At 37.8% G+C, this 26,432-nt stretch overlaps 1 protein-coding gene across 1 annotated transcript in view; it reads right to left on the reverse strand.

The window, feature by feature from the left end:
- IPO11 (importin 11) overlaps nt 1–26,432 on the reverse strand; it is a 203,414-nt gene that overhangs the window by 11,797 nt on the left and 165,185 nt on the right. Inside the window, exons 28-29 of the mRNA XM_019982950.2 lie at nt 23,184–23,279; nt 15,195–15,279 (exon numbers count right to left, since the gene is read on the reverse strand). Coding sequence (XP_019838509.1) covers nt 15,195–15,279; nt 23,184–23,279 — 181 coding nt within the window. The remainder of the gene's footprint in view (nt 1–15,194; nt 15,280–23,183; nt 23,280–26,432) is intronic.

Consider the following 26,432-nt stretch of genomic DNA (forward strand, 5'->3'; position numbering starts at 1 on the left):
AGAATCCTAGGAAGCAAGAGAATCTTCAGCAATATAACCAAAAATCCTGAAAGAATGGTGGTTCAATGTGCTTAGCAGCACTGGGAACAGTCTGAGAAACTTTTTAAATGCTGATGTCTAACTCTTACTTCTAGAAATTCTGATTTAACTGGTTTCAGGCACCAGGATTTTTTTAAAAGCTCTCCAGGTGATTCTGATGTACATCTAAAAGTGAGAAACCCTCTTATAGAAAAATTTTGAGGATTAAGATCTTAGAAAGTGAAAATGTTAGTCACTCAGTCACATCTGACTCTTTGCAACCCCATGGACCATGTTCTCTATCCATGTAATTCTCCAGTCAAGGATAGTGGATGGAGTGGGTTGCCATTCCCTTTTCCAGGGGCTCTTCTTGACCCAGGGATTGAACCCAGGTCTCCCACATTGAGGCTTAGCGGTAAAGAATTTGATTGCAATGCAGGAGCTGCAGGAGACCTGGGTTCAATCCCTGGATTGGGAAGATCCCCTGCAGGAGGGCATGAAAACCCACTCCAGTATTCTTGTCTGGAAAATCCCATGGACAAAGGAGCCTGGAGGGCTACAGTCCATAGGGTCACAAAGAGTCGGACATGACTGAAGTGACTTAGCAAGCAAGCAAGTTCCCATATTGCAGGCAGATTCTTAACCATCTAAGCCACCTAAGATCGCAGGTGAACCTAAAAAAAAAAAAAAAAAAAAACACTTTGTATTTTTACATTCATTCAAATAAAAAGAATAGAGGTAACAGACTGAGTAAAACTATGAAACAATTCCCATTTACTACCATCTATTTCTAGAAACTCCTCAGGGTTTCCTTTATTCTTTAGTTTCAGTGAAGCATTTTTAAGTTCCTTTTGCTTACTGTATGCATAAGGAGCCAGTCAGTGTCCTTAATCTATTTCAAAAAGTAGGATTATCATCCATCAAATTGTAAACCATCAATAATTTATCAAAATGACAGAATATGAAGGCAGTGAAAACTTTCCAACTTGACCATTGGCTGGTATAGCAAAATTGTTAGAGAATTTGCATATTTTATGACTTGTTTCTGGGAAGGGAAATACTGTTCTATGGCTGTTTAATCTGAATTTGCTGGAGTACTTGAGATGATATCATGCACGATTTAAATTACATTCTGTCTTTATTTTAGTTGGCAGACTTGGCACACAACAAAGGAATACACAGCATGCCTCCAGGACTGAGTTATCTGTGGAAGTCAAATGGAAAACTCAAAAAACAACAGCATTGTGATTAACAAAGATGGGACACAACGACAAGGTTTTATAAAACAGCACAATTCAAGCATTTCAAAATATCAGTCGCACTATTACCTTTTAATATTGGAGTTTATTTAAATCTAGCCTACCAACATTTATTTCGTTTCCATAAAAACAGACTAACCAGAAGCAGAATATCTACAATACCCAATGGATTTAAGACCATAAGTGAGCTTGTACCAGTCTCTGAGAATTACTCTTGTTTTATATTCAAGGAATAAATTCATAGTGAAATGGAACAAGTAAAGTTTCAGAAGCAATTCATCAACATCAAAGGCCGGACTGTTCCTGAACAAAGGTCACCCAAATCGCCAGTAAATAGTTCATGTTAACTGCTGACTTACGTGTTTAAAGAAATTTGCTACACTAGCATCTAATTCAGTGAAAGGTTACTGAGAATCCATTTTGTACCATTCTACACACACGTGTGTGTGTGTGTGCTATGTCACTTTAGTCATGTCTGACTTTGCAACCCTATGGACCGCACCCTATAGCCAGGCTCCCGTCTGTAGTCAAGCTCTTCTGCCCATGGGATTCTCCAGACAAGAGTGGGTTGCTGTGCCCTCCAGGGCATCTTCCTGACCCAGGGATTGAACCCCTGTCTCCTACGTCTCCTGCACTGGCAGGCAGATTCTTCACCACTAGCACCACCTGGGAAGCCCCCAACATATATAACCTGTATGTAAAATGTGTGGTGGGGGCAGGGTAACATGAAAATTCGTGGTGTAGTAAAATTTTTTATATTAAATGGTAAAAAGCTGCTGCATCATTTGTTCTTTGGAATGAGACAGCTACTGTATGTATGTGTGATAAAAGAGAAGATAGAGAAGGTGGGGAGAGGTAAAGAAGGTGCCAGGAGAGACAACAAAGAGAAGATATATCTCTCAGTTACCCAGGTCAGAAGAAAGCTAGCTGGTGATGTGGCACATCAAATAGCGTCAGTATTCAGTGGGTGGAAGCAGTTAATCTGTAGTTAAATGAGTGGAGTAGGAAAACGCTATCAAGCTCTCTTGGCAAGTATAATACTGGAAGCCTCTTCCCCATTGTATGGCTAAATACAATCTCAAACCTTTTCTTGCCAAAAGTTTTCTGCTCTACTTTTTCTTTTATTCAGAAAAATTTTTTTAAGTCAGCAGATGATAGAATTTCTTTTTAAATACATATACATCTGGTCTACAATGAAAAAATGAGAAAAGGATATTTCATTAGAAGCACTGGCTTTATAACCAAACTTAGTGAGAACATATAGGTATTCTGTAAAATAACCAAGAAGTGACTTTAAAAAAAAAAAAAAAATGAGGTTTAAAACAAATCAAAAAAACGACAAAGTCAAAAAATCCCCTTTTATTTAGAGAAATTCTGACAGAGTGCATTACCTTTTCTTTTCTTTTTTTTTTAAAGTAGAACACAATTTTGTTTATAAAAGACAAAATCATCTATAACATCTACTTACATTTTTTCAATTAAAAGAAAATCTATATGGATTTTTGGTGCAGCGGGCCACATACGTGGCAGTCTGTCAGGGAAGATAAAAGGACTAATGGATACGCTTCATGGTTAAGAATTCTGGAGTTTGTGGAAACGTACAAAGGTAAAAAATGTACAAAAGAAGAGAGACTATAGTTTAACAGTCACATTACATAATGCCATTTTCTTAAAGAAAAAAATGAACATCTCTGAAATTCAAATGTAAAGTATGCTAAGGAATTATGAGTCAAAGATCTACACAGATAATTTTAGTTCGAAGGAAAGAGAAAAACAGTTATTAATAATAAAGCCTTCTTCCCCCAAAATGTGGATATAACAATGAAAATGTGGAGACCGTACTTGTGGAATTTAGGGTTTATACCCCAATTTACAAAAGTCAATTGGTATCTGAAGTTTCACAGCCTCCAATCATTTATACAGTTACAGTATATGAGTTAGCAAATTCATGGTAGAATATGGTTGTACAACAATCTTCTACAATACAAATCTGACCAGGTCACTCTTTTGATGACAACTTTTTAATGCCTCTCTGTTGCTACCAAATAAAATCCAAATCCCCAGATTTCCACAGCTACTGTAACAACCACAACTTACTGTCTCTGCTCGTACAGGCGAGAAGGCCAGAAGAGTCTCCCTGGGCTAATCCAGGTGTGTCAGCAGGCCCGCTTTCCTTTCTGAAGGTATTAGGTAAGAATCTGTTTGCTTGGCTTTTATTCTAGCAGCCTTCTCACTCCATCTCTAAAGCAACAGCAGATGGAGTCTTTTTGACACTCATCATTCTGACCCTCTCCGCCTGCCTCCCTCTTCGCTTCTATGGACTCTTGTTGATTACACTTGACCCACCTGAATAATCTCCTTTGTGATCAGCCAATTAGCAACCTGAATTCCACTTTGCTGTGCAACAAAACATGGTCATGGAGGACACAACATATTCATAGCTCCAGGGACTAGGGCACAGATGTCCCTGGAGATGAACGGGATTATTCTGCCTACCACACTTAGCGTAGAGTATACCAGGCCCCCTACAACCCAGCTTCTTTTCTGATACACAGTAGGCACCTAAAAAATGTCTGGGTGACATTCCTCCCACGGCCCACTGTTCAGTGAAGTAAGACAAAGGACTGCTTCTCCTGGGTACCGCAGCATGTTTAGCAGCATCCCTGGCTCCTACCCACTGAACACCCACAGCACTTCTCTGGACTTGTGACAACAGAAATGTCTTTCAGACAAAGTTGTAAGTCCTGGGGTTGGGGCGGGGGGCAGTTACACTCAGTTGGGAACAACTATTAAACAAGGATCCATTGTTTGTATCTAAAATAATGTAAACCTACCTAATTCACACAATGACATAAAGCCATTTTGACTAGGGTTAAGAAAGTCATCTGTTTCTTCATTTCTTCCAGCTCAGTAAGAAAGCGGTGGGAAAGAAGTTAACTCATTTAAGTTAAAAAAAAGTTAAAAATAACACTTGGCTACTTTCTGTAACAAAAGCTTTCTTCTTTTATATCTGTTTGAAAGTAATTTATTTCAAAGGGACAGTTCCAAAAAAAATCAGACGACCTATTAATATGATCTTCACATACATTATCACGTTAGATATAAAAAAAGCATAAAATTGTGAAAGCTGTTTTAAATCATTTCACTTTGCTGTGGTTTATGTAAAAATGAATTCAAGTAGCTAGGATACAATGAAATCCTACAAAATAATTAATTTGTTAATTCTTTAGTTAACAAATCCTCTTTCATCAGAAAGGATATTTTATTTGTATCCCTTTATACGGAATTAAATCATTTTAATTGTTTTAAATTAATACAAATGGATATGTTCTTTCTCATATTTTCTTCATTTGACTTTGAATCACAATAGCACACCTTAGCTATTGATAAAACTATGTCTTTATTCACATCACACAGGGTGAGACAACAAAGAAGCAATTACTTTCAATGCATTGCTCAGAAGAATTAGCTGGAATATAATGTGAATGTATGTATGCATTAGAAAGATTTAAGAAATAGTCTAAAAGGAAAATAAATCTGTAATTCTTAGCATCAAAACAGCAGAAGTCTTATGCTTCTGACTTTCAGTCTTGTTTTTGCTGTTTTCCAGTAACTACCTTTTTCTCACTGTAGACTGAGATAATTAACAATTCTTTAGTAACTGTTCAGTTTATCTTAAAAATTATGATGAATTTTCAAGTAAAATATCCTCAGAAATCATTAATGAGTATTAAAATACACTGTTAGGTTACAGTAATTAAAATAGGCAGAGATGTAGACTATAATGTGGATTCTCAAATTCATGCAAGTCTGGCCATGTAGTACCTAATAAAGGTAGCATTTCAAAACAGTAAAGAAGAGGTAGGCTACGGATTAATCTTGTGACAGAAGCCATGTATGTATTTGTGTGTGTGTATAAACACATATATAAAGTTGATGCTCAATTCACTCTTATCAAAATATTTCCAGTTAAAGGTTTAAATGGAGTAAGCCCATTAAAAAGATAAGAAATTATTTCTTGAGAGTGGGGGCAGCCATTCCAATCCTGCCATAAAACGAGACACAACAAAAGAAGAGTTCAAAAAAAAGGTTAAACTTAACAAATCGCTAACAATTAAAGAGGTGAAAACAACATGTGGTGATGATGTCTCAAACAGCGGTGCAGATCTGGATCGACAGGTACTCAGAAGACAACGCTTCATCTTTCAGAAAGCGAGTCAAAGGGAGTGAAGAGGAAAAATAAAGCCTCACTAACAGCTGTAAGGGGGAATCTGAGAATGGAAGCAGAGACCACTATTTGCAAAACTGTACCAGGACTTACAAACAGAAAAACTGTCCTAAATCATGGCATGCAAGACAAGCACTCTAAGCTCAAACTCTTTTAACACAGCTCATTGAGATCCACGTGCTACAAGTCAAGCAAGCTGACGACTGGTCGAACTGTAACTGCATGAACTTGTGTTACAGGTAAGACCAATGACTGTCCCAGCAAAACGACTGGCTTACAAATTCTGACCAGTCTTTGACAAAACCATTCTATGACTAAACTTTAGCTCTCTAAGCCCTATAAAACTCTTCCTTGATTGGCTCACTGTGACACAGCCCATGTTCCCCAATGTGTTGCATTCTACCTCACTTTAACAACCTAATAAGCCTAACTCTGGCTCCTAGTTTTAGACAGACAGACAGACAGATTAATAAATGGAAACAAAGGTGAGAATTAAGGGCTGATTTCTTTAATCTATAAAGAGTTTGTTCAGTTTTCTGACGGTGGCTTAATGAACTACTCGAAACCATGTGTCATAAAACAAGTGTTCTTCTAATGTTAATGGAGTCAGTGCATCTGGAATTCCTAAAAATGGACTGAGGATGGATTATCTCTGGTCCATGGTCTCTGGGGCTTCATTTGAGAAGACTTGAAGGCCAGAAGTGATTCAAGTCATCTTGGGAACTGGAACCATCTGAAGAGCCTCTCACTTATGTGTCTAGCAATTAATGATGGTTGTTATCTGTGACTTCAGTTGAGGAAAATAAGACCTATGTTCTCCTTGTGGATGCTGGGGTTCCCTTGCAGCATGGCAGCTGGGGTCCAAGAGTAAGTGTTCCTGGAGAATAAAGTAGAATCTATACCTAATGATCTAGACTGAGCAGCATCAGTAATCCTGACCAGTTTCAACAAAAGGAAATACAGATGTATCCTTTTAAGGAGGAAGAATGTCAAAGTCACACTTTAAGAATAACATGTAGAATGGGAGATATTATTATGACCATTCCTGGGAAACAATCTGTCATTCTTATTTAAAACCAAAGGGGAAAAAAAAACAAATATAATTTCTAATAAAAAAATATAAACAAGTCATTCATTCATCAGCCTCACTCATAATTAGACAAAGTACATTAAACAACAAATTACTGCTTTCTAATTATCATATTGCCCAGGGTACAGGATAATTCATATACCACCACTGGGCATACAAATGTAAATTGTTAGTTGTTTTCCTTGAAGTGATGCGCTTGCTTTCAAGAAAATGCATGCCAAATACTCAAGTCTGAATAATCATTTTTATCTTTCAAATACTCTTCCACATCCACATTCAAGTGGTATTCGTGAACAAGGTTTATTTCAGCTCAAAACTCAATCAAAATGTAGTTTTCCTCAAGACCAACCACTGTCAGAGGACATTACGACAGAAAATATTTAAAAGATGTACACTCAAGAGTGGAGATTTAGGAAACTTAATAATTTGTACTGTGTCATCGAAAACACTCTAAAATGAAACTGGCTTTAAAAAACAAAAACTAAGAGGATGGCAGTGGAGAATACAATGACTACTAGTATAGTTGTGGAGAAGGCGATGGCACCCCACTCCAGTACTCTTGCATGGAAAATGCCATGGACGGAGGAGCCTGGTAGGCTGCAGTCCATGAGGTCGTGAAGAGTCGGACACGACTGAACAACTTCACTTTCACTTTTCACTTGCATGCCTTGAAGAAGGAAATGGCAACCCACTCCAGTATTCTTGCCTGGAGAATCCCAGGGACAGGGGAGCCTGGTGGGCTGCCATCTATGGGGTCGCACAGATTCGGACACGACTGAAGCGACTTAGCAGCAGCAGTACAGTTGTATAGTTAGCTGCCACTGACCTTATCAACGCTGAAGTGACAGCAGTTATACCCACCACGGGTACCCCATGTGGTTTCAGCACCACCAGTACAAATGTTTGCACAATGAAAAGGGAAAGAATAGCTTAGTATTATTATAAATGTTGCCTTGGAAAAGGGTATTCCACATCAGACAAAGATTTCATGACTTTTAAATTAGTATAGGTTACTTTCATAATTTAAAAAAAAAAAGTCTTCAAAATAGGAACTTCCTGATGTAGAACAATTCTTTGAAAAGGTTTTCTAAATTTCCCTTTCTTCAAAACATAGCCTCCTTATAAAAACACAACTAGCATTACTGATAATTTATTGAGAAAAAGAAAGAAGCAGCAGAGGAATAAAGTAGGAAAAACCATCAAGAAGACAGTCTAAAGTTCACTGGAATGTTACCTAAGTGCTCCTAAACTAGGCCATATTCTTCATCTAGAATTTGAAGACTTTATTTGCATGGGGGTGTGGAGGTGTGCATGCTCAGATATGTCCGACTCTGTGTAACCCCAAGGACTATAGTCTGCCAGGCTCCTGTGTTCATGGGATTATCCAGGCAAGAATATCAGAGTGGGTTGCTATTTCCTCCTCCAGGGGATCTTCCCAACCTAGGGATCAAACCCATGTCTCTTGTATCCAAATTGCCAAAGTTTCCCAGTGAAGAGTGGCAAATTACTGAACTCTTTCTACGGTTTTTAGTAACAATTCAATTTGTTGTTGTTCAGTCGCTCAGTCATGTCAGTCTCTTTGCAAGTAAATAAAGAATAATGAGGCTGCCTCGTTAAAATTTAAAAACTCAATACAAATGGGTTTTTTTTAATATTCAAGAACAATACTGATGTCAGCAGGCAATTAATCTGAAATCTTGACTAAAAACAAAAACTTAGAAGCATCATTTCATTTACTTCCAAGGGCATTTTCAACAGAATTGTCTTTTCCAGTGTCTTTGGATTACTATTATGTAGCCTAGTGTGAAAGATCTTAACCTCTGGATTTCAGACTACTTTTTGATTAACATTTTAGCTCCATCAAGGGAAAAACTGCTATCTCAGGAGGATGTCTGGTTATCAATTTGTGATTTTATTACATCTCAGTTGGATTATTTCAAGTCATTATTTCCTATCCTCTTGGATTTTTTAATGTCACATGCAACTCTACAGTCTGTGAGAGTTGAATTAACCACTGCAATAGCGTATTTCAAGATTTGGGATAAATTTAACATTGACTTTGAGCTCTCACTGGTTAAAAAAAGTTTTGTTCAATCCAACTTTGAAATACTTAGTATTTTTATATAGCTGGCCTTAGGTAAAGTTATGTGTCCTAGGACAGTTTTGGTTACGTCTTAGCATCACCTAAAAATCAAGATAAGGACATATAAACAGCAGTATACCAGTCAAACGTAAAAAACAAATGCAAAAGAAAAACAGTTCATTTTGAAGATGCTACTTTATTGCCACTGTGTGGAGGTATAGAGAGTCAGTTGTATAATTACTGAAATCAGATTGATTATATTCTTTGCAGCCGAAGATGGAAAAGCTCTATACAGTCAGCAAAAACAAGACCAGGAGCTGACTGTGGCTCTAATAATGAACTCCTTATTGCAAAATTTAGACTTAAATTGAAGAAAGTAGGGAAAAACACTATTTTAGGCCACTATTTAGGCCATACAGGTATGACCTAAATCAAATCCCTTATGGTTATACACTGGAAGTGACAAATAGATTCAAGGGATTAGATCCGATAGACATGATGCCTGAAGATATATGGACGGAGGTTTGTAACACTGTACAGGAGGCAGTGATCAAAACCATTCCTGAGAAAAAAGAAATGCAAAAAGGCAAAATGGTTGTCTGAGGAGGCCTTACAAATAGCTGAGAAAAGAAGAGAAGGGAAAGGCAAAGGAGAAAAGGAAAGATATACCCATCTGAATGCAGAGTTCCAAAGAATAGCAAGGAGAGATAAGAAAGCTTTCCTACATAAACAATGCAAAGAAATACAGGAAAACAATAAAATGGGAAAGACTAGAGATCTCTTCAAGAAAATCAGAGATACCCAGGGAACATTTCATGCAAAGATGGGCTCAATAAAGGACAGAAATGGTATGGACCTAACAGAAGTAGAAGATATTAAGATGAGATGGCAAGAATATACAGAAGAACTATAGAAAAGAGATCTTGTTGAATAAAGAAAAATCAGAAGACAGGATATCTTCCACTGTCATCAAAATAAAATTTCAAAAAGACTTCACAAGAATTCTATGGACAGAGGAGCCTGGCAGGCTACAGTCTATGGGGTCACAAAGAGTTGGACACAACTGAGTGACCAACACTTACAAATCAAGTAGAGATTAAATAAAACAATTTTTATTTTCAGTAGTAAAAAGTTACATCAAAAGATTACTTTAGTGGGACTTCCCTGGCAGTCAAGTGGTTAAGACTCCATGCTCCCAATACAGGAGGCATGGGTTTGATCCCTAGTCAGGTAATTAAGATTCTACATGCAGCATGGCACAGCCAGAAAAAAAAAAAAAGATTATTTTAGTAATGTGAGAACAAGAGAAATGCTTTTTTTCTTTTATTACTTTAAAAATGCTGCACTGCCTACTGGCTCGCTTATACTGTTTCCAATGACATTTGCCATCATCCTTATCTCTTTCCTTCTCTATATAATGTGTTTTTAAAAACTACAGAAAAACAAGGAAATCTAGGTTAAAAGCTGGGAACATACCTATATACGTTCAGTTGCTAAGCTGCGTCCAACTCCGCGATCCCATGGATCACAGCCCACCAGGCTCCTCTGTCCATGGGATTTCCCAAACAAAAATACTGGAGCGGGTTGCTATTTCCCTTTTCAGAGGATCTTCCTGATCCAGGGATTGAACCCCACATTTCTTGCATTGGCAGGCGGATTCTTTACCACTAAGCCACCAGGAAAGCCCAAAAGCTGGGAAAGTGATTGCAAAAACAAGGATGAATTATGGGGCTTCAGATAAAAGGGACAAGGAGAAGGCAATGGCACCCCCACTCCAGTACTCTTGCCTGGAGAATCCCATGGATGGAGGAGCCTGGTGGGCTGCAGTCCATGGGGTCGCTAGGAGTCAGACACGACTGAGCAACTTCACTTTCACTTTTCACTTGCATACACTGGAGAAGGAAATGGCAACCCACTCCAGTGTTCTTGCCTGGAGAATCCCAGGGATGGAGAAGCCTGGTGGGCTGCCGTCTATGGGATCACACAGAGTTGGACATGACTGAAGCGACTTAGCAGCAGCAGATAAAAGGACAAAGCAGATTTGCCAGGAGAAGAGCAATAGTTAGTAAGGAAGAAGAAAAGGTTGCGATGAGAGAGAAATGTCAGAGTTTAGGATTTTGGATGAGATCAGTTTCAAGTTAAGATAAAGTTGAGATGTAGCACGAGAAGGTGAAAAATGAAACTGGGCATGTTGAGAAAAGGCAGAAAGCTCCAAATTCATAACCAGCGTGCCATTTCATGCAAGTTGAATATTAAAGAGTATTTTCAGCAATTGTATGTTACCTCAATTACTAAATGTGATAGGGTAAGGATTCACAAAAGCAGTTTAAAAACCACAAATAACAAGATAATGAATTAATCTCATATTATCTGTAAAATAAAAACGTCTTTTTACCATGCATTTCAAGGTGCTGTGCTTGTGTTTAGTCGCTCAGTCGCGTCTAACTCTTTACGACCCCATGGACTGTAGCCTGCCAGGCTCCTCTGTCCATGGAATTTTCCAGGCAAGAATACTGGAGTGAATTGCCATGCCCTCCTCCAGGGCATATTCCCAACCCAGGAATCAAACCAGGGTCTCCTGTATTGCAGGCAGATTCTTTACCGTCTGAGCCACCAGGGAAGCCCAAGAATACTGGAGTGGGTAGCCTATCCCTTCTCCAGAGGATCTTCCCAACCAGGAATCGAACCAGGGTCTCCCGCATTGCAGGTGGATTCTTTACCAGCTGAGCTACCCAGGAAGCCCACAGTTCAGGGTACTGGTATTTAATTAAGAAGATAGTACCAAAATAGTGACAATCAAATATAATTCTGTGTTTATACTAGTTCTGTTGAGTTTTTCTAGAGGCAAATGGGACAGCCAAAAGAAGGATCCTAATGGTTCTCAGTGATCAAAATAATTCAGGGAGAGTTTACAACATCCCACAACAAACCATCACCATAGAGCACCTAACTGACGTTATATTTGGACTAAAGATTTACAAAATAACATTGTGGAACTGAAAAGGGTAACCTTCCCTCCAACAGTATGTTCTATACATATAAGTAAAAGTCTGAGGGAAACGTTTATATTTCATAGGTAGGCAAATAAGTTTTCAGGGAGAGCTGACGAGAGGAAGAAAGCTCGGGGGAGAGGGAGAAGAGGGTGGGAGGCAGAGGCAAAGGTGGAGGAAGAGGCAGACTGTTCTCAGAAAGAGAAATATCGGCTACCTGTAGGCTATGATTTTCAGACAAATTCCATTCCCAGAACACAGCACTTCTTTCCCTCCCTGAACCAGCAGTAGCAGCAAAGTAGACAATACTCACTCAAAGGCAGTACGCAAGGTGTGCTCAGGATTTATTATATTCACCATAAGACCTAGGATTTGGTCATGAATTTATCAAATAAGATGCAACAAAACCTAACATACCATCAATTTGCTTAGCTGGGCTACAACAAAAGCAGAAGACATATGAATGATGCTTGGACAGAGCTTTATTTGTGCTAGCACGAGTGAGTGAGAAGTTAGCATAGTTTTAATAACGTTCAACTTATTTACACCTCATTATCAATTAAAGTACCTATTAAGTATACATAAAACTAGATTATTTTTATAGAAACTGATTATAAAAATATTTCTAGGGCTTAAACTGAGAAACATTTAACAGGAAAGAATGATCAAAACAGCTCTACTTACTGTATCAAATGTTACATTAACAATGCTTTCTTAGGTACCATAAAGTTGCTGAAAGCATTAATGTGCTCAAAACTTCAATTTGAGAAGTTTCAACTTATAAGTGGCTTGTATGTCACATTTCACAAAAAAGAAATTACAAACAACTTAAAATGTTAATGCGTTAGCTAAATTCTCTATAGAAGAGAGATCACGAAACCACTGTCCTACTACAGAAGCATGCAGGGCAGAGAGGAAACTTAGAAAGGAAATGAAACGCCTGGGCCACGTTCAAGCTTCTCAGAATTAGTTCCCCCAAAACAGAAAGTACAGAGGGAGCTGGATTAAAAAAGCACATAATCAAAAGTCTGGAAAGCTTAATAGCTTTTCTGAATGGAAATTTCATCCTTATTTAAGATGAAATATAGAGAATCTTCATAAACTTACGGAAAATCATTTGGCACATTTGATATAATACTAATTATCCGTCTTTCTGAATTACAGTCACCATTGCTTTGCTCTATCAAAGCAGCTACTGAAGTGAAGACACCACATTTTAGGGACCACTTTAAGGCAACAGCGACGGTAAATCAAACATTCAATTACACAATCTTGGAATCAAGCAGCTACACTTTTTCTTCTGAGTATATAAAAAAATTCCATTTTAAAATGAAGATAATCTTTGATGCTAGATTGGTTTTTCTTTTGAACAGTAATTCATAATCATCTACCAGCAAATACTACCCTTTGAAATTACAACCAAGATACATGTAGTTAGTTCTCAAAAAATTTCTAATGTTAAAAACATCACAGTACAAGAAAGATGACATAATTATGGGAAAAAATACATACTTTATTCTTGTATGTAAAACCTTGACGATACACTGAAACTGATTTTGTTTGTTACTGAAAAGTTATTGAAAAATTAGCCCTGTATTCATAATTGTATTTATTCAAGGCTAAGATACAAAACCCCCGCACTGATCATAAATGCTATGATATTAACAGCATAAGACTAAGCTTTAAGTCTAAGGCACTAGAAATCTTAATAGAGATGACAATGTAAATCTACATCCAATAGCTACTGTGAAGACTAATTTCAAATAAAATCACTTTAAAAAATACAAGTTGTTCTATAAATCAATACTACCTAAAATAAAACAATAATGATAAAATAATGAGCTCTCAAATAAAATTTAGGATATAACAAAACTGAACCAAAAACCTTTAAGGGTTATTTCTAAAACTCTGTTCTTATACTGCTCTTTGAGATAATATTTCATTTACATTCAAAATAAAGTTAGAATTGAAATGACTACCCTATGATGTTATGAAGTACTCTGTATGTAATAGAAAACAGATCTCAGCAGATCAATATGCAAAAAGTAGATCTAACCAGATTAAGCATGTTATTAAAGTATACACAAAGCTGATGACTAAAAGGGACCAGGATACCTATGATTCATTTACAAGTACAGAATCTTATTGAGAAAAATGCTATCATATTTTTCTACAACATCAATGATATATTCAAAGTTTAAAAAAGCAAGAGGAAAGATAAAGTATTATATTATACCAAAAGGCTGTCATCATTCTAAATGTAGAAAATAACATTATTCATGTATTTAGGATACCACTTAGCAGTCTCATTTCACAGGAGAATTATTTCCAGAGGTACACTCACAACTGAAAACTTCACTGGGATTCTATATACTGGGGAAGGAAAGGAACAGTATTAAGAGCTAAAACACACACACACACACACAAATAATTTTTTAGCTCACTGCCCTTGGAATTTGCTAATCCAATTTCCCCCTCATTTCTCAGAAGAGAAAACAGTTCTCAAGAGACAGTGTGACTTGCTCAAGGTCATAATTTAACACTACAAACAGGACCAGCATTCAGGTTTTACAAATTCTTGAATATTGTCCTTTCTTCTACACTAGTGCTACGGAGATGACACCTAGCATAAAAACAAAATAAAATGGATTAAACTCAAACACAGTTTCAAAGAAAGCGGTCAGAACAGTGCAGTATCAGCTATACACTGAGGATGAAACCCTTGAGGATTAATGTAGGATAATTCAGGAGGTGACTATCACAAGTAGACTAAAATAATGATACCCAACATTAACTATTAGGTGCTCAGCATTATCTCCTGATCATTTTATATATTAATTAATTTATTCTACTTTTGAGGTAGATAGTGGTGGTGTTCTCAACTGCAAATGAGGACAGAAGGCACAATGAGCTTAATCTCTGGTAAGGTCAGGAGACTAGAGAAGATTCCAAGAGAAAAAGGAGAAAAAAATTATTTATGTACCTGTTTTAAATTAATGTGTCAAAGTATTTACAATTTATGATTATAAACAACTCTTTTCTTATCAGATTCTTATAGTAAGAGTATGGTTTTCAAAACAATCTAGAAATTAATTTAAAGGCATTCTTATAAAGACTTATATTTCAAAAAACAATTCATTACAAGATCCATGAACTAACAGGAAAAAAGGAAATGTTAATAAATCTCAAAGCAGAAGAATGAGCATTACAATTTAAGTAAGGTTTGAGGGTCACATGGCTCTTGTCAGTAAAGGAGTAAGTCCTCTGCTAAGACAAGAAACAATTATTTCAGATCAAGAGTTAAACTCAACTTCCTGCACTAGGAATACAATTTATCTGTTTTAGAAGTACACCCAAAACTTCAAAATCAGTTATTTTACATTGATTCTGCAACAAAGGATGGACTAATGGATGGACAGATAGATTGACAGATGGAAGAACGGACCACCAAGTATCTTCAAAATCTCCAGAATATAATGATGATATGTGATTTTCCCAGATTTTAGAAGCTACTTTTGTAACTTACCATCTTTTTCCTCTTATCTTGTTCTGTGGGTGGTTCTTCATCTTCTGTTACTTTTGGTTCTTCAAGATGAGACATTAACATACAGCTGCAATTAAAAAAAAAAAGTTTTAAATAAATAAAAAAAGTCTATAACATACCTTTTGCATTGAGCATTTTGCTTGAATATTTAGGTAATAAATCATAAGAAATTTATTTATAGGAAACTTTTGAACCCTAAACCACTTGACAAAAGCAAGGTGTACCTTTTATAATCTTTCTAAAAATGATACTTACAAACACTTAAAATTAAAATTAATACTTTTTCTTTTACCATTAATCTTCATATGTCTAGATTATTGTATATGTTTCATAATAGTAACAATAATTTAAACAGTAACATCTTTAAAACACTATCAATTACGTAACAATCTACTTTGTGCTCCAAATGACATTACTACGCTATGAAGAACTTGTCCCTGATAGCACTGCAGGGCAGTTACAGCCCACTTTATTTTGATTATCTGCATCACTGCTCTTTACATTAGCAGAGATAAGACAGCTTCCTATTCCATCAACACTGGCTCCAGGGAGACTAGATGAATACTGTCTCGTGAATCAAGTTAAAAGAATGAACTTTACTGTTCCTAATTTAGAACAGACTTCTGCAATTTATCAGAGTCATTAAGTTCTTAACCAATAAAAAGCTGTGGCAAAGAAAGCTTGCTTTCTGTTATGTTTTGTAGTAAGTATACATGAAGGGCATTTCTTGACTTAGCTATATAAATAACCTTCGATTCAGGGTTAGGGACAAGTGCTAAAACCAGAAACTTGATCAGACTCACTCTTGTAGGGCACATGAATGTCCTTTTCTTCTTATCCCTGATCATTAAAAAATTCATTTTTGAAACAACTATCTCTGACCCAGTCAGTCCACCTGATAGAATCAAATACTAAGAACCTTAAACTGGAAATCTGAAACCCTGAAAAACAACAAGAGCTCAATCTCTAACTCACTTCATGGCTTTACTCTTTTGGAGCTGCAATGCTTTTGTCCACTATGATGTACAGTTGATGTAAACTCTTCAACAACACAAGTTTGAACTGCAGGAGTCTAATTATACATGGATTTTTTTTTTCCTATAATAAATACTATTGGGGACTTCCCTGGTGGTTCAGTGATTAGGAATCTGCCTGCAAATGCAGGGGACATAGGTTTGATCCCTGATCCGGAAGGATCCCACATGCCATAGAGCAACTAAGGCCATACCCCACAACTGAACCTGTGCTCTGGAGCCCGCAAGCTGCAACTACCAAGCCCGTATGCTGCAACTGCTGAAGCCCAGGCACTCAAGAGCCCACGCTCCACAGCAAGAGAAGCCACCGCAACGAGAAGCCCACACAGCAGTGAAGAGTAGGCCCCTCACTACGACTAAAGAAAGCCTGCACGCACCAATAAAGACCCAGCACGGCCGAAAGTAATTAATTAAAAAATACTACAGTATTACACAACCACGGTTGGCTGAATCTGAGGACATGGAACCAGACGACTGTCGGTGAAGATGGCTAACTATAAGGTTTACTCGGCTCTTCACATTCACAGAGGGTGGATGCCCCTAACCCCTGCATTGTTCAATGGTCAAGTACTTGGCCAAATAACTCGAGCACAAAGGTGGAAAATTACGACATTATCTCAACTCCAAAGGTATTTAATAAAGTGAAAAGTCTAAGAAAAGTTTCGATTCTAGTTTGTATTAGAAATAAATAATAAGATGGACCTCCTTCACATTAGCTCTCTGAAGTACGCTGCTGCTGCTACTGCTAAGTCACTTCAGTCGTGTCCGACTCTGTGCGAGCCCATAGATGGCAGCCCACCAGGCTCCACCATCCCCGGGATTCTCCAGGCAAGAACACCGGATTGGGTTGCCATTTCCTTCTCCAATGCATGAAAGTGAAAAGTGAAAGTGAAGTCGCTCAGTCATGTCTGACTCTTAGCAACCCCATGGACTGTAGCCTACCAGGCTCCTCTGTCCATGGGATTTTCCAGGCAAGAGTACTGGAGTGGGTTGCCATTGCCTTCTCCGTCTGAAGTATGCAGCAGACTTGAATTTTAATTGTGATGAATCTGGATCTCCATGGAAGTAAGTTTTATACTGTATCAAATTCTTTCACTACATTTCAAAAATCTGTTAACTTACTTGTACAGTGAAAAGCTCTCTGTTCTCCCTTCCCTAAAGATTTATTAATAATAAAGTATGCTCTGGATATAAATATACACATTTTTGTCAGAGGGCGAGATATTTGTACTTTGCAATTCTGAAAATTGCATTCATTTGGGTCTCTGAAAGGCGGAAAGTGAAAAAAAATTTGAAAAGCCCAAAGCTGAAATTTTCTCCTGCAGGAAAATCTTCAAGTAAAAATCAAATCTAATTTTGTTGACAAAGATTAAAGATAGGGAATCATGTTTTACACAAAAAGCAAGGTGAAAGTTAATAGAATTTTACTAAGCTAAAAGATGTGGGCTGTGAGTGCAATAAAAGTAATTGTAAATAAAATTATAATAACAACAGCTTAAAACAGGGACAGCTAACATATAAGCTTAGGCAGCCACCCCTCACATTCTACACTCATTCACTAAATACATCCAGGCACTCTAGCTGGCTAACTCAAAATCTTTCCCAACAAGAAACCAACCAGCCAAACACAACCAACAGTATTAGCATGCAATATGAAATTATTATTTCTGGCTTAAAGGTACAACTTTTATTTAATCTATAGAAACCCACTTTTTAAGGAGATGAGAAAACTAGAACTGATGCTATTCCATTGGTCTCTGCAGTGGACACTTAGGTCGCCTGTGTAATTGTCCTCCTTCCCAACTTGAGCCCTGAACTTGTCAGTTATCCTCCTGTTTCATGTCCACCATATGCTTCAGAAAAAGCTGATCTGAGCCCCAACGCTGGTGGCTCAGTAAGCAATCAAGGAAATCCTATTCCCCTGGTCAATGACTGCTTTCTATATGAGTATGTTTAAGAACTTCTAGCCAATTAGATATGGAGAGAAATCGGATGAAATGACTTCTAGGACAGTGTCCTATGATGTTAAAACGACACAAGGAAAAAGATGACTCCTGGCTGGCACTGGCAGCGTCACGAACTGTAGAGTCGAGAACTACTTTTGACAATGACGGTAAGGAGCCTGCACACGAAGTTCATGTGTTGAGGGGACGGGGTAGGAAGAACTGGGTCTTTAAGGTATTGTGTGGTCACGAATACCTAATCCAAGAGCCTCCCACTCACATCCATGTGTGCTAAGTCACTTTAGCCGTGTCAGACTCTTTGTGATCCTATGGACCGTAGCCTGCCAGACTCCTTTGTCCATGGGATTCTCCAGTCATGAATACTGGAGTGGGTTGCCATGCCCTCCTACAGGGGATCTTCCCAACTCAGGGATCAAGCCTGCGTCTCTTAGGTCTCCTGCATTGGGAGGTGGGTTCTTTACCACTAGCACCACCTGAGAAACCCTCTCTCACCTGCAATTGCTTTTTTATTGTTAAAGTCAGCTGACTCAGGGGTTTCTCTTACTTGCAGCTGAATATCCTTTTACAGTCCCTTATATAAGTATCACAAAAATATCTTACCAAAAATTCACTTCTGGATTCAGGGCAAGAAACAGTCTCCCTCTCTTGATATACCTACTTCCTTCTATACGATACCAGGAACCATGTAATTCCAAATGCTTTTCTTTGCCCTGGTAGTTAGTAAAGTCAAGGCTGTTTTACACCTGGATGGTATGTTTCTCCATGCAAGATTTCTTGTTTAAATTCCTTCAACCCCATATTAATAGTTTTCAGTCACAAAGAGCATGTGCTTTACTTATTCATTGCCTCAAATCCTCTTATGACCACTAAATTGAATATAGGCAACTAACAGTTGTACGAACAAAGCTAGTGCAGGTGATGGAATTCCAGTTGAGCTATTTCAAATCCTGAAAGATGACACTGTGAAAGTGCTACACTCAATTTGCCAGCAAATTTGGAAAACTCAGCAGTGGGCACAGGACTGGAAAAGGTCCGTTTTCATTCCAATCCCAAAGAAAGGCAATGCCAAAGAATGCTCAAACTATCACACAACTGCACTCATCTCACATGCTAGTAAAGTAATGCTCAAAATTCTCCAAGCCAGGCTTCAGCAATATGTGAACCATGAACTTCCAGATGTTCAAGCTGGTTTTAGAAAAGGCAGAGGAACCAGAAACCAAATTGCCACCATCCACTGGATCATCGAAAAAGCAAGAGAGTTCCAGAAAAACATCTATTTCTGCTTTATTGACTATGCCAAAGCCTTTGACTGTGTGGATCACAATCAACTGTGGAAAATTCTTCAAGAGATGGGAATACCAGACCCCCTGACCAGCCTCTTGAGAAACCTATATGCAGGTCAGGAAGCAACAGTTAGAACTGGATATGGAACAACAGACTGGTTCCAAATAGGAAAAGGAGTATGTCAAGGCTGTATATTATCATCCTGCTTACTTAACTTATATGCAGAGTACATCATGAGAAACTCTGGGCTGGAGGAAGCACAAGCTGGAATCAAGATTGCTGGGAGAAATATCAATAACCTCAGATATGCAGATGACACCACCCTTATGGCAGAAAGTGAAGAGGAACTAAAAAGCCTTTTGATGAAAGTGAAAAAGGAGAGTGAAAAAGTTGGCTTAAAGCTCAACATTCAGAAAACGAAGATCATGGCATCCGGTCCCATCACTTCATGGCAAATAGATGGGGAAACAGTGGAAGCAGTGTCAGACTTTATTTTTGGGGGCTCCAAAATCACTGCAATGGTGACTGCAGCCATGAAATTAAAAGACTCTTACTCCTTGGAAGGAAAGTTATGACCAATCTAGATAGCATATTCAAAAGCAGAGACATTACTTTGCCAACAAAGGTCCGTCTAGTCAAGGCTATGGTTTTTCCAGTGGTCATGTATGGATGTGAGAGTTGGACTGTGAAGAAAGCTGAGCACCAAAGAATTGATGCTTTTGAACTGTGGTGTGGGAGAAGACTCTTGAGAGTCCCTTGGACTGTAAGGAGATCCAATCAGTCCATCCTAAAGGAGATCAGTCCTGGGTGTTCATTGGAAGGACTGATGCTCAAGCTGAAACTCCAATAGTTTGGCCACCTCACGCGAAGAGTTGACTCATTGGAAAAGACTCTGATGCTGGGAGGGATTGGGGGCAAGAGGAGAAGGGGACGACAGAGCATGAGATGGCTGGATGGCATCACCGACTCAATGGATGTGAGTTTGAGTGAACTCCGGGAGTTGGTGATGGACAGGGAGGCCTGGTGTGCTACAATTCATGGGGTCTCAGAGTCGGACTGAACTGAACTGAACAGTTGTATGTTAGTAGTATAGACAAAGTGCCATGAAGGAACAGAAAGTGAAAGTGTCAGTTGCTCCTGTTAGCCCTGTCTGACTCTTTGTGATCCCATGAACTGTAGCCCGCCAGGCTCCTCTGTCCATGGGATTTCCCAGCCAAGAATAGTGGTGTGAGTAGCCATGCCCTTCTCCAGAGAATCTTCCCAACCCAGGGATCGAACCCAGGTTTCCTACACTGCAGGCAGATTCTTTTCCATCGAAGCCACCAAGAAGCAGAGAAGGAAGCAATGACTTTTTACTGAGATTATGGAAAGGAATCTAGAAGGAGGTATTTGCTACACAGGGCAATGCTGAGGGCATGACCTGCCAAGGAGAAGAAATGTTATGAGTCAAAGGAAATGGCACATTTGGGAAAGGGGAAAGAATTTAGAGAGGAAGAGAAAAGGCCAATTAATGTAAACTGAAGATCAGCAAAGAACAGTGTCCCATCAACTTCATGCTATACAAAAGTGGGCTTCTAATTTTAAGAAGTGGAACAGAATGGATCAGAAGGATTAACTGGAGAGAGGCGTCAAGGAGGTCACTGAGACCAACACAAGTTAGGATAATACAGAGGGGTAAGTCAGAGTCAAGGAAACAAGGCTGCTTCGGATATTCTCTATTCCATTATGAAAAGCTGTCTGGTGAGTCAATATGTCAAGAGGGGGGAAAATGCTTATAAAAGCCTACATTTTATTTTTGTTTCTAAAAAAATTACATCCTTGATGGCAATATGTTTTGTACTCTCTAACTATAAAACCACAACTTATGAGTCTCCTTTCTTCCTTATTCCCAAATTTGGCAACAGGTTGTCAACCTCATTTCTCAATGTGCCTAAAAACAATGTATTATTTAAGGAAAAAAAGGGAATCCGGTCTAAACAAAGACAAGCAGAAGGCAAATTATAAGCATCATTGATATATTTTCCTGGTTTAATAAAGAGCTCTATTAACTAAAAAGAAACTCAAGCAAAAAGATGAAACTAAAAGATAAACTAAACACAAAAAATTAACTCAAAATGAATCAAAGACTTGAACTTAAGACCTGAAACAATAAAACTCCTACAAGAAAACACAGTGGTTAGCTCCTTCACACTGGTCTTGGTGATGATTGTTTATATCTGCTCTGAAAACAAAGGCAACAAAAACAAACATGTGGGGCTACATCAAACCAAAGACTTGTGTACAGCAAAGGAAACCTCCAACAGAAGGAAAAGGCAACTTGATTAAAGAAAGTATTTACAAATCGTGCATTTGATAAGGGGTTAAGGTCCAAAATATATCAACTGATTCAACTCAATACCAAAAAATCAAACAATCTGATTAAAAAACAGTCAGAGGATCTGCACAGACATTTTTCCAAATTAGACATACAGACGGCCAACAGACACAGGAAAGATCTCAACATCATCAATCATCAGAGAGATGGAAACCCAAACCACAATATCATATCACACCTGTTAGAATGGCCATCCTCAAGCCAGGAAAACAGGCTAAATACATTACTGAGGAGAAGTCAGGCAGTCTGGAATCTCATGAAGCCTTCCTTATCATTATATGAAATATTCCCTTTATTAATATCAGTATTAAGAAGAAAGGTGTGATAATTCTACTATGAAATGATATGATGATTAAAAATTTTATTCAAATTAACAGATAAATGTGAGATTATCAGCAATCCTGATAACATGATTTTAACTAAGCTCCTGAAGAATACAGTTGACCTTTGAACAGCACAGATTTGAACTGTGTAGATTTTTTTCAATAAACTCATATAACAGTGCTACACATACTACAGTACTACACGATCTGTGCTTCGTTGAATCCACAGATACAGAATTTCAGACATAGAGGGTCAACTGTAAAGTTATATTTGGAGTTTCAACTGTGAAGAGGGTTGGAGCCCCAAACCCCCGTCCACCCTGTACAAGGATCAACCGAAATTTTACTACTGTCTTCTGGAACTAGTCAAGTACCATGTGACCCTCTACTATCTTAGAGGAGCCAGTGATGCTTCAACCAGTCAAATACAAATATAGGATGCTAATCCACTCCCCTTTTTCTCCATAACTTGCCTGAAGGGCAAGGGAACACTGTTAGTGGAAAAACATATTCAAAATATTTTGAAAGACAAGATCAGGCGTATTCAAGGTGGTATGCCTAGTGGGATGGGGTGGGAGGTGGGAGGGGGGTTCAAGGACAGGACATACATATTCCTATGGCTGATTCATGTTGATGTATGTAGAAACCAACACAATACTGTAAAGCAAGTATCCTCAATTAAAAATAATTTAAAAATCTTAAAAAGGGAATTTATATGACAAACTACACTTGCAATATTTTTTTAAAACCTAATGTCAAGACATAAAATGACTGACTAGACCAAAGAACCCCAATTCAAAATTTCACTATAAAAAAATTTAGCTTATCTCAAGATGAAACAATATTACAAGCAAAATAACAAAAGTTTTCTTTTATAAAGACAAAATTTAAAAGCTGCCATACAATGCTTATATGGTTATGATAAACAAAAATAACGTAGGGTATAATTAATTACCGAAGTTCAAGTGCAATTAATTAAATGATACACCTACTCTTTGTAAGTTCCCGTTTCAGGATCTTCAGTCATGACGTCATGTAGGCCCTCCACTGAGATGTTTATAATACCACAGAATTTATCCTGGATAACACTAGAATACAAGAAGAGCAAAACATGTTGAAATGGATTATTTCAACAGACAATTGCTTTTTTCCCTCCCTAACTATCCTCTTGAACATGAAGATAAATTTTAGTGTGAAAGTATAAACGAAACTTTCAAAACATATGTCTTAAAGCAGAAATACTTTTACCAGTATGCTTAAATACTTACGTGGGTAGATTAGATGTGAAAGAAATACTTAAACATTCTTTATTATAATAGTCTTATGTTAATGTTATAATTAAAAAGATAAAGGTACAAAATGTTGAAGCCATAGACTGTGAAAAAATATCTGTAAAACAAACATCTGAGGAAGATCTGGCTCTGAAAACTCAGACATCAAATAACTCAATTTGAAAAATGGGGCAAATATTTGAACAGATACTTCCCCAAGTAAGACATACAGATGGCATATGAGCACTTGAAAAAATGCTCAATATCATTCATTAGTCATCAAAGGAAATGCAAATTAAAGCTGTAATGAGATTTTAATAAAAAGTAAAACGATGAAGACTGACAATACCAAGTGCTGGCAAGAGTGAGAAATAATAGGACCTCTCATACAGTGCCAGTAAGAATAAACATCCACTTTGGAAAAAAACATTCGCAACTTTTATAAAGTTAAACATTCCATACATGTAAGCAATCTCATTCCTAGGTATTTACCCAAGACCAAAACAAGTATTCTCAGAACTGTATGTGAATATTTATAGTAGCTTTATTCATAACCCCAAACTACAAATGATCTGAATGTCCACCAAGTAACAAATGGATAAACTGTGCGTCACCTGTCCAACAGAACAATCAGCAATAAAAGGAAACAAACTAGAGATACATGCAACAAGTTGGAAAAAAATCTCAAAAAACATTATGCTAAGAAAAACAGATCTGAAAGGCTATATTCTGCATGACTTCACTTATGTATGTGACTTTCTGGAAAGGCAAAATTACTTCATCAGTGGTTGTCAGGCAAAGGGGCCACAAGGGAACTTTTGGGGTGATGGTTACATACTGTGCTTTGAGGGTGGTACTGTTATATACTGTGTATATCTGTCAAAACTGTATGCTTATAAGAGGTTTTACTCTATGTGAACTATACCTTAATAGGCCTGACTTTAAAAAAGGAGAAGTATATAACCATCCACTGGTACACAAAATTATGCTATTTGAATTTTAAAATAATCTAAAAATTTTAATTACTTAACTCTTTTCTCCAGAGAATTCACAGTATCATTCCTACGAGACATATCATGTTTCGCATACTGCATTAATAAGCATAATTAAGTTTTAAAATATTCAGTAAAGTAGTTTCCAAAGCCAACACAGTATAAAATCATATGTCTGTACTCTCAAGTGTGATCAGATTTTAGAGAACTAAATCAACAGGTCGGCAAAACAATAAAAAGTTGATACCACTGTTACATTTTAATGTGTATATAACAGCCTACTGAAATAGTATACATTTTTGATATCACTATATATCCTTCACGTAAGAACTAAACACCTTCTCCCACTCCCCCATGCCACCCCTCTAGGTCCTACAGCTGATTCACACTGTGTACACAAGGCTGTAAAGCGGTGAGGGGCTTCCCAGGCGGTGCCGGTGGTAAAGAACCTGCCTGCTAGTGCAGGAGACGCGAGAAACGTGGGTTCGATCCCTGGGCTGGGAAGATCCCTTGGAGAAGGAAATGGTAACCCACTGCAGTATTCTTGCCTGGAGAATTCCATGGAAGAGGAGCCTAGCCGGCTACAGCCCACGGGGTCACAAAGAATTGGACACAACTAAAGCGATTTAGCATACAGCACAAAGTAGTTACACTCAAATTTAAAAAAATAATAAAGTGGGGAAAAAAAAAGAACTAAAAAAAAATCTCTGAAGAAACAGAGTTTGCCTTATGTGGTTCAGTGAGAAACATCTTAGAAAAAGGTACTGGAGCCAGCAGGCACATGAAAAGATGCTCAACACTGCTAATTATTAGAGAAATGCAAATCAAAACTACAATGAAGTATCCCCTCATACCAGTCAGAATGGCCATCATCAAAAAGTGTACAAATAAGAAATGCTGGAGAGGACGTAGAGGAAAAGGAGCCCTCCTACACTGTTGGTGGGACTGTACTTGGTGCATCCACTATAGAGACCAGAACAAATGTTCCTTAAAAAACGGAAAATGGAGTTACCACTATGATCCAGCAATCTCACTCTGGGCATAAATCCAGAAAAGATGAAAACTCTAATTCAAAAAAATACAAGCTCCACAAAGTTCAAAGCAACATAATTTATAATAGCCAAAACAAGGAAACAACTAAATATCCACGTGCAGACGAATGGATAAAGAAGAGGAGGTTTATATACACGCATACACATATACACACACTGGGATACTACTCAGGCATAAAAAAGAACGAAATAATACCATTTGCAGCAACACGAACGGACTGAGCGATTATCGTATTAAGTGAAGAAAGCTAAACAGACAGACAAATATTGTATGATATCACTTAATAGGTGAAATCTAAAAAATGATACAAAGTAACTTATTTATGAAACAAATAGACTCAAAGACATAGAAAACAAACTTATGGATACCAAAGAGGGAAAGTGGGGGAGGATAAATTAGGAATTTGGGATTAAGAGATATATATTAGTATATATGAAGTAGGTTATCAAGAAGGACCTACTGTATAGCATAGGAAACAATATTCAGTATGTTATCAAAATCTACAATGGAGAAGAATCTGAAAAAGAATACACACACACACACACACACACATATGGGTTTCCCAGGTGGCTCAGTGGTAAAGAATCTGCCTGTCAATGCAGGAGACTGGGGTTCTATTTCTGGGTCAGGAAGATCCCTTGGAGAGGAAACGACAACACACTCCAGTATTACTGCCTGGAAAATCACATGGACAGAGGAGCCTAGGGGGCTGCAGTCCATGGGGGTCCCAAAAAGCATCGGACATGACTTGGCCACTCAAACAACAATAAATCATACTGATCACTGCTGGAGCTACCGGCATGGGCACACACTTCTGAGGAGAGGGTAAGAGGACGTATCTTTGCCATAATTAGAAAATAACAGTTCTACGTAATCAGGCCTCAATTCAGATATGCACATTTATGGAATGAGCTGAGAACAGATT

This window comes from Bos indicus, chromosome 20, assembly GCF_029378745.1.
Source record: "Bos indicus isolate NIAB-ARS_2022 breed Sahiwal x Tharparkar chromosome 20, NIAB-ARS_B.indTharparkar_mat_pri_1.0, whole genome shotgun sequence".
NCBI lineage: Eukaryota > Metazoa > Chordata > Mammalia > Artiodactyla > Bovidae > Bos > Bos indicus.